The sequence below is a fragment of the Notolepis coatsorum genome, assembly GCF_963971535.1.
Source record: "Notolepis coatsorum genome assembly, chromosome: 12".
Classification (NCBI taxonomy): domain Eukaryota; kingdom Metazoa; phylum Chordata; class Actinopteri; order Aulopiformes; family Paralepididae; genus Notolepis; species Notolepis coatsorum.
Window position 1 is genome coordinate 37,372,694 of NC_140176.1, and position 12,768 is coordinate 37,385,461.

Consider the following 12,768-nt stretch of genomic DNA (forward strand, 5'->3'; position numbering starts at 1 on the left):
CGGCTCAAACAAGGCGGACACTAAACACGTTTCGCAATTATGCCACAACAATGTGGAACGCCCTACCCAAAGCTGTAAAGGAATGTGAATCACTACCCACCTTCAAAAACACTCTCAAAGAACACCTACGGGAGACTGCAATTCAAAACTGGCCCCTACAAATGTCCTAACCCAGTTGTACAATAAAGACCAATCATGGCTTTGTCAGTATTCCAATGTACCCAACCCCCCCCCCCCCCCCCCCCCCCCACCTCCAATGTACAGCCCCACCCAACCCAACCCCACCTACCCAACCTCCTCCAATGTACAGTTTCTATGTCAAATGTAGGTCAGTATTCCAATGTACAGTGTGTCCCCCCTACCCAACCCCCCCCCCCCCCAATGCACAGTTTCTATGTCAAATGTATATACACTCTTTTTCTGGATTTTTTTAGTATCACAAACAGTACTGTATTTGAAAATCTGGTATGTCATAAATGTATAGATGTAGCAGTACTGTCTATCTGTATGTTGTGTGTGTCATATGATGAATTGAAAATGGAGGACCCTGATGGAAACAAGACGAAAGTCTTTCTCAGGTCTGCATCCTCTTAACAATTGTATGTATTGAGCCGTTACTGTACTGTACCCATTCTGCAATCTGTTAATAAACTTTTCAATCAATCTATTCATTGATTCCTCAGTCTGTTGGACTACCTGACATAAGGGTGTGTGTTTGATTCCTTCCACAGGATTGGCTCTCCTATGAGGACGTGTGTTCCTTGCATGACAGCAGCCTGTGGAGCAGTGAAGATGTGTTTTTAAAGACATTAAAGCCTGGGCTACTGATTTGTTTACATGTGGATTACAGACTGGGCCTTTACATCTCAGTTTACCTTGGCAGTGGCAGGTGTGTTCTTGTACAGCAGGTCCAGCAGACTGGTCTGAGACCAGCTCCACCAGTCATTATGGCTTTGGATGGATAGAAATGGATTATCTGGACCCCTGTGTTCAGAGAAAATAAAATGTTTGAGATGCGCGCGCGCGAGCGTGTGTGTGTGTGTGTGTGTGTGTGTGTGTGTGTGTGTGTGTGTGTGTGTGTGTGTGTGTGTGTGTGTGTGTGTGTGTGTGTGTGTGTGTGTGTGTGTGTGTCTGTCTGTGTGTGTGTTTATGTTTATGTTTATTTAGGATCCCCATTAGCTTTTGCACTTGACAAAAGCTATTCTTCCTGGGGTCCGGCACACACAACGATACAACAATATTCAATACATTACATCATTATCAACATCAACATCAATTACATCATCAATTACATCATTATCAATATCAGTTAGGATGATATTGTACAAGATATTTATTAGTAAAAAGTATTCAAATAAAATATACTGTGTGTATATACTGTATAATGTATGTACACGTGTATACTATTTACTTCTACTCTTACTCATCTTACTCATACTCATATTACTCATCCATGTTTACCTCTAATTCTTCTAATTGACCTCTAATATCTTACCTTATCTTGTCTTATCTAGTAGTTTTAATGCGTATGAAAAACACACACATAGGAATAGTACTATAGTTTTACTGTGGTTCATTATTATGTGTAAGATCCGTAAAAGAGAGGGAGAAGAGGTTGTACAGTATGTCATGTATGTCTCTTGCTCATATTACCTTGTGAAGTGTCTCCTGACGGCCTTGTTGAGGTGATACTGGTCCCCAAAGGAGCCTCCATAGGTTACACAGAGCAACAGAACCAGCATGGAGACATAGAGAGACAACTCCCTGAGAGAGAGAGAGAGAGAGAGAGAGAGAGAGAGAGAGAGAGAGAGAGAGAGAGAGAGAGAGAGAGAGAGAGAGAGAGAGAGAGAGAGAGAGAGAGAGAGAGAGAGAGAGAGAGAGAGAGAGAGAGAGAGAGAGAGAGAGAGAGAGAGAGAGAGAGAGAGAGAGGGGAGAGAGGGAGGGAGAAAGAGAGAGAGAGAGGGGAGGGAGAGAGAGATAACTTAATTTATTTATTAATTATTTACTTTATTTTATGACTTAAGTATTTGACTGACTTATTTCACCTAATTTACTATACATCTTAATCGCCTAATGATAATTTTTTTTAACATTAAGTATAATTAGTCATACAATTATTTTAATTGAAAATTACAGTTTGAATTAATTACAGAAAATTACACTCCCATTCCCTTGATACATATCACATTCCCAGTATGTTACCAGTCCAATATGATGAACATGAATTGGATTAACATGTGATTATCCATATATTGTGATATGTGATACTACACACACACACACACACACACACACACACACACACACACACACACACACACACACACACACACACACACACACACACACACACACACACACACACACACACACACACACACACACACACACACACACACACACACACACACACACACAAAGTGTTTTATGCACGACAGTCTCCTTTCTTCTCCTCCCAGCAGTTATCCTCAGCTCCACTGGACTGGGTGGGCGGACAAGACGTAGGTACCGAGCTCGCTGACGGGCTGCAAGGACCTGCCAATCAAAGATAATCGATTGTGATTAGTGTGTGTGTGTGTGTGTGTGTGTGTGTGTGTGTGTGTGTGTGTGTGTGTGTGTGTGTGTGTGTGTGTGTGTGTGTCCGATATCAGCATTAAAATGTGATATCGGTTGATATCGGTATCGGAAATTAAGAGTTGGACAATATCGGTATATCGGTATCGGTAAAAAAGCCAATATCGAGCATATGACTTGTTTAAAGAAGACCTGTACGGCCCATGGGGACATTAACGTGTGTTGTCGGGCCTTATAAATAAAGTTGATTTGATTTGATTTGATTTGATATATATATATATATATATATATATATATATATATATATATATATATATATATATTGTAAGGGGCTGAGGGGCAAGGTGGTTGAAGGCAAAATGCAGTTTCGAGCAAACTCAGGGGACCTTAAGGACCAGCCAGTCACTAGAACGGGTTCCATGGGTTCCATAGGTTCCATAGGTTCCATAGGTTACCCGTTTTTGTCGGTTACCTTTTCAAAGTACGAGGGTTGTTCCTGAGGGCCGGGCGAGGGCTTTGACTGGAGCCTCCCCAGGGGGCCGCAGCCGCCTTGACGTTTCCAAGCCTCCACCGCTGTGAGACCAGAAGCGCGGCAGAAGTCCGGGGACTTCCTGTACCAGAAGGAAACAGCCACTGCGACTATAAAAACCTGTAAGAAAATAATAATAAACTACAGTCAAACGTATTATTAGTAGTTATTACATGGCGTTTTAACATTCGCCAAAATGCTTGATTGTGATTGGTCAATATCGCTCGGTTGCCCATAGCAGCGGTCAATTATTTCTCGATAATTCACCGCTGCTATGGGCAACGCGCAATAATGACCGCTGTTAGGGGCTATTGACCAATCACAATCAAGCATTTTGATCGCAGTCACGAAAGCTAAACTCAGCATATGCACAGCTGCACTACATCAGGTGCAATCAAGTCCACACACCTGCCGTCTGCCGATGACAGAGGAGCAACAGAACAACTGCGTCTGCATTTGATCTCGTCTTGTCGATGGTGTAAAATGAATTACGTATATTGTTAGTAAGTTAGCCCTGTAATAAGCGGGATAATGTATAGCTATACTCGGTCATTGTCGCAAAATAATTGACAGACACTGCGTTCTGCAACACCGAGGCGCACAATGACCTCGTAGCTATACATTATCCCTTACTTATTCACTATAGTATTTCTATAGTGTTTACTTTCAGTGTGTACTTTTACTCTTACTCATAGTATATATTCAGTATATATTCTGTGTGTGTGTGTGTGTGCATTGTTCCCAGCCTTCCCAGAGACAGTCGCATTTCTCTCCTCTCCCCAGGCCCCTCAAGGCCGTTCCTACCGCCGCCTCTACTGCCTGGACGACTCCAAGGTCGAACTGAGAGATGCTGGAGTCGAAGGCCCTCTTGGAGATAAGAGTGGCATGCGGCCCCCCCACCCCCAGCCCCCTCCCCCCCACCCTCCCTCCTACGTGTATGGCCCAGCGCCTCACGTTGGTGATGGCAGCTAACTCGTATGCGTGCTGGAGGGGGGAGCCAAGGCTGTCTCGTCAACCCCCACCCCCCAGCCCCCCCCCCCCCCCCCCCCCCCCCCCCCGGGTGCTCCGCGCCAAACATGGCAGCGGTATTACGCATACGTCTGTCTCAAAGAGTCCTGCATGTATAACAAATGCGCATGTTGGTGAATGTATGACTGTGTGCCATTATTACTATCAATGTAATATTTGTGGAATATTACTATAATGAGCTGTATGTGTATGAACCAAGCATCCTTTGTGAAGCACTTTGGTTGACAAGTGTCATGTTTAAATGTGCTATATAAATAAATTTTATTGATTGATTGATTGATTGATTGATTGATTGATTGTGTGTGTGTGTGTGTGTGTGTGTGTGCGTGCATGCGTGCGTGCGTGTGTGTGCATGTGTGTGTGTGTGTGTGTGTCTGTGTGTGTGTATACTGTATAATGTATGTGTGTATGTGTATGTATACTATTTACTTCTACTCTTACTCATATTACTCATTATATACTCTTACACATTTCACTGTAGGCCCTGGTATGTATGTGACAAATAAACCTCTTGAATCTTGAATCTCATAGTATAAGTTATATTCGGAATCAAATTCTGTATTGCCTATATTCATTGTAACGTATAATATAATTGATAGGGCGTAATGACCCTCACCTGCACCATTGTTTACACTGTTTATTTTTCTCACATTTTTATATTCAAAGTTAATTATATTGTTTACACTGTTTATTTTCTCTCATATGTTTAGATCACATTTCATTGGCTATATTTATGTCTTTAGCCTTTCCTACCCCCTCCCCTCTCCCCCATGCTGCCCGAATTTTCCCAAGGGGATCAATAAAGGAATATCTTATCTTATTGTATCTTATCTTATCTTATCTTATTCAGCAAAGTAAGCTTTCAGTTTCACTCTCAAATCCCCATTCCCTCCATATATCCATGTTTACCTCTAATTCTTCTAATTTACCTCTAATATCTTACGTTATCTTGTCTTATCTAGTAGTTATAATGCGTATGAAAAAAACACACACACATAGGAATACTATAGTTTTACTGTGGTTCATTATAGCAGTGGCTCAATGAAATGAAGAGAAAGGATGCGCTTCTAAAAACAGTTCAGTTCAATTCAAGATGGAGGACGGTGATATCAGGCTCGGGGTGGCGAGGTTGTCTTACCACGGCCGGCTGGATGAGGAAGACGCAGGAGACCAGAGAGACGAAGAGGGAGTGAGCCCACAGCAGAACCTTACTGCTGCTGAACCTAGACCATGCACACACACACACACACACACACACACACACAGACACACACACACACACACACACACACACACATATACAGTACATACACACATACACACACACACACACACACACACACACACATATACAGTACATACACACATACACACACACACACACATTTACAGTACATACACACATACACACACACACACACACATATACAGTACATACACACATATACACACACACACATATACAGTACATACACACATACACACACACACACACACACACACACACACACACACACACACAAAGATTACATAATATAATAATAATGCAGGACCTGTCGCAGAGGTCTTTAATTGGCATGCAATTATCCTCAATGTTAGCGGTTAGCACACACGGTTAGCACACACACACACACACCGGAACACACACGCATTGTTTTTTGTAGGATCGCCGATGCGATACTCCTCTGCGCTTAACCCATCCCGTCGTCCTTCCCCCCAAGGGCAGCCGGGAGCAGACGAGGGCTGTGGCTGTGGCCACGCCCGGGGACCATCCAAGTGCTCCTGCCCGTCTTTGTCACGGATGCGACAGCGTTAGCGATCTGTTGGTGTGCATGTTTTTCCATTGGGTTTCTCTTATCGGGGGGGGGGGGGGACCCTTGCGAGCACGGGCAGAACATTCAAACTCCACACAGAAAGGCCCGGGAGATACCCCACCTGGGCAACTGGCATCGCGGAAACCTGGTCTTCAAGCGGGAATCGAACCCTGGACCTTCTTGCTGTGAGGCGACAGTGTTAACCACTACACCACCGTGCCGCACCGTACATCTAGCTTGCTTGGCAACCAATGTGTTTTTTTCTGGCCAGAATGCCTATTTGACCACTGAGATTGCTGAGCTGAGGCTACCCGTTCATGATATGATAAATCATTTTTTCATGAAAGAAATTAAATTGAACGTCTAAATATCTCGTCTTGTGTTGTGACAACGTTTCAGAGTTCAATCTTGCTCTGTTTTAGACAAAAGGGGTATAAAGAATTGCAGTATATACAAAATCACTGGATAGTCAAAGAACTTTAAACACATTTCCCTCAGTTTCACTGTTGTAGCGTAGTTATAGTGTACAATCAACTCGTTAAGAAATCACTGGGGTATGATGTACTCCGCTGGCTAGAAACACAGTGATCATGTTGTACCTGGTCCCCAGCGCTGCAGAGAGCACCAGGCAGGTGAGGGACAGGAGCAGACACAGTGCCCAGGCTAGGAGAAGACACCAGCAGGGTAAAGGCCTGACCCGACTCCCTGGTGTTTTGCCGGGATGGCTGTTGACCTGGTGACCCCTGCTGCGGTCGGGACATCCCTCCTGATTAGATAGATTAGATTAGATTAGGTTAGGTTAGGTTAGATTAGATTAGGTTAGGTTAGGTTAGGTATAGTAGTATAATATGTACAGTGATGAAGGTATGAAGACACTGTGGTAGTAAGTCATACTGGCCAGCAGTGTAACAAGTAAGAGTAGGTAAGGGATATGTACAGATATAGATATAGTATCACTATCTACAGATATGTAAAAGGTATGTGCAGGTATGTACAGACAAATGATGTATATATATATATATATATATATATATATATATATAATATATATATATATATATATATATATATATATATATATATTATATATATATACGGTAAGAATAAATCTATATATATATACATAAGTTATATATATAAATATATACGTACATGCTAACATACAGAATTATGGGTTATATGCAGGTGTATAAGTAGGTATATAGAAGGATTATATGCAGGTATATTGAGACAGATGGATATATATATATATGCGGTAAATATAAATGCAGATATGCAGTATATACAGCACTGCTGTACATGCTGTCATACAGAGTATATGGGTAGACTATAGTATGAGGTGGTACTGTGATTACAGTGTAGGGCAGTTGTAGACAGTGAAAGCGGTAGGTAGGTACAGTTATACAGTTACAGTATAAATTTAGTATAGACACTGTTGTCGTTGGATACGGAGGCAGGTCTTTAAGTTGAGTGATCAGATCCTTGTCTTTGCTTGATCACTGTTTAACTGGGTGACTACGTCATTGATCACTTGGTCCAATTGAGTTATCTGATCTTTTTGTGTGACTGGATCCCTGCTGCCAGGGCAGGAGAGGGAGAGAAAGTAGGGAAGGGGAAGGGGAGGTGGTAGGTTGGAGGGTGGTTATGGGTAGGGAAGGTTGTATGCTTGGGAGAACAGGTAGGTTTTGAGTCGGGATTTAAAGGTGGAGAGTGAGGGAGAGTCACAGACAGTCTGAGGGAGGGTGTTCCAAATGTCTTATCCTCTCACTACTAGGCTAGTGGTCCAATGCCCGTCTATCTATCTATCTATCTATCTATCTATCTATCTATCTATCTATCTATCTATCTATCTATCTATCTATCTATCTATCTATCTATCTATCTATCTATCTATCTATCTATCTATCTATCTATCTATCTATCTATCTATCTATCTATCTATCTATCTATCTATCTATCTATCTATCTATCTATCTATCTATCTATCTATCTATCTATCTATCTATCTATCTATCTATCTATCTATCTATCTATCTATCTATCTATCTATCTATCTATCTATCTATCTATCTATCTATCTATCTATCTATCTATCTATCTATCTATCTATCTATCTATCTATCTATCTATCTATCTATCTATCTATCTATCTATCTATCTATCTATCTATCTATCTATCTATCTATCTATCTATCTATCTATCTATCTATCTATCTATCTATCTATCTATCTATCTATCTATCTATCTATCTATCTATCTATCTATCTATCTATCTATCTATCTATCTATCTATCTATCTATCTATCTATCTATCTATCTATCTATCTATCTATCTATCTATCTATCTATCTATCTATCTATCTATCTATCTATCTATCTATCTATCTATCTATCTATCTATCTATCTATCTATCTATCTATCTATCTATCTATCTATCTATCTATCTATCTATCTATCTATCTATCTATCTATCTATCTATCTATCTATCTATCTATCTATCTATCTATCTATCTATCTATCTATCTATCTATCTATCTATCTATCTATCTATCTATCCATCCATCCATCCATCCATCTATCTATCCATCCATCCACATGTTTAACTCCTACAAGGTACCGACTTCCTGGCGGGTTGAGTAGGGCTGGGCCTCAGAAGCGTGCTGTAATTACGTAACTTGATGTCATGTATGTAGCGTCCTGAGTGCGTTCTATTCTCTAGCAGTGAGAGGAGGCCAGAGGGACTGAGAATAGCAGAGGATGTGGAGGAACCCTAAAGAAAACACCACCATCACATGAAATATTAATATTAGTAACACAACCTGTCCTGACCACAAGCACACTTTCACACAAAGACAAGTGTACACAACATACGTACAACAATATGTACACACACATGGATGCATGTTATTCTGTCTTTCTCTCTCTCTTTCTCTCTCTCCCTCTCTTTCTCACACACACACACACACACACACACACACACACACACACACACACACACACACACACACACACACACACACACACACACACACACACACACACACACACACACACACACACACACACACACACACACATTTCAGTTCTATCTCTGTCATTCATCCTACTAATTGTGTCTCTGAATGTGCTCAGAATCAGAGCTAAATCCCGACAGTCTCTCACTGTGGCTGAATAACAGCTTGGAGGTCAGAGTGACCTCTCTCTCCCCTGGCTGCCAGGGTTTATACAACACTGTTACAACTAATTACTAGGGGTGTAACGATAACACACATTTTCAGATTCCAAATTTTTGTAAAATAAATAAAATATATGCAACACTCCCAGACATACCCCACGCGAAGGTAAGGAAAAACTCACTTATAACCTAGCAATAGGAAAAATTCACCACAGGCAATGTGGAGGAACCTTAGAAGGGCCGTTCAAGATCTTAGATGTCGGTGATAGTAGTGTTGCAATGAAACAGGCGAAACAGTTGGTAAGCATGCACTCATATGTGTAATGAAACACAGATAAGTGCATGCAATAATGAATGGCATAGATGTACTGTAGGTGTAGGGGGGGGGTTGCAGGGGATATGTCCCTCTCAATATTGAGAAGAGGTAAATTTGTCCCCCTCAAAAATTATAGCTAAGACAACCCCCTCCCCAAAAGAGGTAAAAAAAAGAAGTGGGTCAAAACATTTATATATCCTTCTTACCTGTAACTATATATTAACCAACTATTTCAGTCATATTATATCACCATACCATCTCAACCTAGCAGACGTGCCTCTCACTCGCATTCAGTCAGTGGTTTCTGGCTAGCCTCGTGCAAGGTAGCCAGTGTAGTAGGTAATGTAAGCAGGGGCGTAGCTGGGGGGGGGGTAGCTTAGGATGATTCCAAGGGCCCAGCACTGAGGGGGGACATCACTCAGGGTATTATTGATGCTCTCATTGATACTATGTTTGTTTCTGAAGGTGTGTGTGTGTGTGTGTGTGTGTGTGTGTGTGTGTGTGTGTGTGTGTGTGTGTGTGTGTGTGTGTGTGTGTGTGTGTGTGTGTGTGTGTGTGTGTGTGTGAGTGTGTGTGAGAGATATATATAGAGAGAGGGGGGCTTTGGTAGACTATTGCATTGGTCCATTCATTGAAGATGAACGCAATGCGACATCCTTTACTAGGCTCACCCACCCAACAGTGCAGGTGCTGAACTGCTGATCCGAATGTATAGGTAAAAACCATATTATGCGTTTTCATCAATAAAAAATGGCACAAAAAAAATTCGCTCGCGCGCTTACGTGCGCTCGCATTCACTGGGACCAACAAATACATTCTTTCATGGGCCCAGAATCTGGAGCTACACCCCTGAATGTAAGTAGCTAAGTTTCCAGGGAGAGGACCCACAGACCTTGAGCCTAAAGTGTCCTCCCCAATGTGTTGACACTATCTACACCCTTGATGAATGGACTGTTACAGTAACAGATCTCTCCTACAGTAGTTTCGTCTGTGGTCCATGCAGCTGTGGTCCCGTGAACAAAGCCTTCTAATATAAATGTATCTCTCCGATAATGGAGAGATAAATGTCACAGACAAAATAAATAAACTGGTCAAAAAGCAAGCTCTGTGGTGGAGCGGACCTGGACAATCTGGAGGTGGTGACAGAGGGGAGGGGAGGATGAGGAGGAAGCTGCATGGTATCCTTGAGAACCCCTGCCACCCCCCCCCCCACATACCACAAAGCTCTTTGGGCAGTCATTGTGCCGGTGGCAATCAGGCTCCACAACCAGGCAGGGCCAGGACGGGCCAACTGCTGTGAACTGGAGGAGCTGGGTTGTGGACTGTAACAAATTAATTTAATTATTTAACAACACATTCATGATTGGACTTGTTTCTTTTCACCACTTTTTAGCTCTTTTTAGTCCTATTTTAGCTATTTATTATCCCTGTGTACTTGTCCATCTTGTTTTTAACAAATACTAATAAGTGTATGTTATTATGTTATGTATAAACTGTTTTTAATTGCTGTTTTTAAATTGCTGTTTACGCTGTTTATGCTGTAAAGGACATCTTAATCTCCCCTCAGGGATAAATAAAGGTTTTCAATTTAAATTTCAATTAAATTCAATTTCAATTTCAATAAGGCAGGGGATTTTATTTGATTTTATTTGAAATCTTTAGCCAAACTAGCTTAGCATATCGAGTCACCAGATTCTCTTCAACATCGGGTCATTTAGGGTTAGCGATTTGGCTTTTAAAACATTCCTATTGTCCCATTAAGCCCACATGCAGTATCAAGGACAAACCCACTGGCCACAGATTCCTGTGATTACAGAATTATTACCGGTCACTAGATCTTTCTGATCGATTAGATCCTGTCCCACTGGCTTACCAGATCCCCTTGCTTCTCCCTGTACCGCTGGATCGCCAATATTCCCCCGAGTATCTGAATCTCTACTGCCCTGGATCTCAAGACTTTCCTTCCTCTCAGGGGCCACTAGATCCCTCTGGATTACTTTGTCTTTGGTCACCAGATCTCCAATCGACACTGAGAGCAGGTCTGGACACTGAGAGAGAGAGAGAGAGAGAGAGAGAGAGAGAGAGAGAGAGAGAGAGAGAGAGAGAGAGAGAGAGAGAGAGAGAGAGAGAGAGAGAGAGAGAGAGAGAGAGAGAGACAGAGACAGAGACAGAGAGAGAGAGAGAGAGAGAGAGAGAGAGAGAGAGAGAGAGAGAGAGAGAGAGAGAGAGAGAGAGAGAGAGAGAGGGAGAGAGAGAGAGAGAGAGAGAGAGAGAGAGAGAGAGAGAGAGAGAGAGAGAGAGAGAGAGAGAGAGAGAGAGAGGGAGAGGGTGAGCATGACTATGAACATTTTACAGACAAAATCCACTCCAAAACCAATAATTGATTTTCAAACCCCGCTCTAGAAGCTGTTATTGTGTTCTTGACTGTGCAGGATCGATTCACTTTCAGTTCAATCAATTCAGAATGTGGACAGAATGGCCGTAGGTCACCGTGAATGGAGGAGGAGGTGTGAGGTGGAGGAGGAGGTGTGAGGTGGAGGAGGAGGAGGTGTGAGGTGAAGGAGGAGGTGTGAGGTGGAGGAGGAGGTGTGAGGTGGAGGAGGTGTGTGAGGTGAAGGAGGCGTGAGGTGAAGGAGGTGTGAGGTGAAGGAGGTGTGAGGTGAAGGAGGAGGTGTGAGGTGGAGGAGGTGTGAGGTGAAGGAGGAGGTGTGAGGTGAAGGAGGTGTGAGGTGAAGGAGGTGTGGAAGATGGAGGAGGTGGTGAGGTGAAGGAGGCACCAACCTGGTCTTTCTTCCTCCAGGCTTCCAGCGCCCACTGCTGGAGGTGGTTCCAGGGGAGCTGTGTCTCCAACAGGCCGCTGCTCACTGACCAGGCCTCCACTGAGAGCAGAGAGGAGATAGAAAGGGGAGGTGTGTCAATGCGTCTCCAAAGCATCAAAGCATGGGCATCAGAGGAAGGGCTGGACTGTATGGAAGAAATGTACACTGCTCAAATAAATAAAGGGAACACATAATCATTACAATGTAACTCCAAGTCAATCACACTTCTGGGATATCAACCTGTCCAGTTAGGAAGCAACACTGATTGTGGCCTGTGCTCACAGCCCAACACCGTGCAGCCCAATTGGCATTTGCCAGAGAACACCAGGATTGGCAGATTCGCCATTGGCACCCTGTGCTCTTCACGGATGAGGTTTGGCGGTGGATCAGTGATGGTCTGGGGAGGCATATCCTTGGAGGGCCCACAGACCTCCATGTGCTAGCCCAGAGGTACCATGACTGCCATTAGGTACCGGGATGAGATCCTCAGACCCATTGTCAGGCCATAT

The 12,768-nt window shown here is 42.9% G+C and overlaps 1 protein-coding gene across 1 annotated transcript in view; it reads right to left on the bottom strand.

The window, feature by feature from the left end:
• Positions 1-12,768, bottom strand: part of pkd1l1 (polycystin 1 like 1, transient receptor potential channel interacting) — a gene marked incomplete at both ends in the record, with an annotated part of 135,077 nt that overhangs the window by 15,806 nt on the left and 106,503 nt on the right. The window contains 5 exon segments of the mRNA XM_084325804.1: positions 3,060-3,147; positions 5,271-5,355; positions 6,546-6,712; positions 12,222-12,319; positions 12,542-12,656. Of these exon segments, the coding sequence (XP_084181930.1) occupies positions 3,060-3,147; positions 5,271-5,355; positions 6,546-6,712; positions 12,222-12,319; positions 12,542-12,656 (553 nt within the window).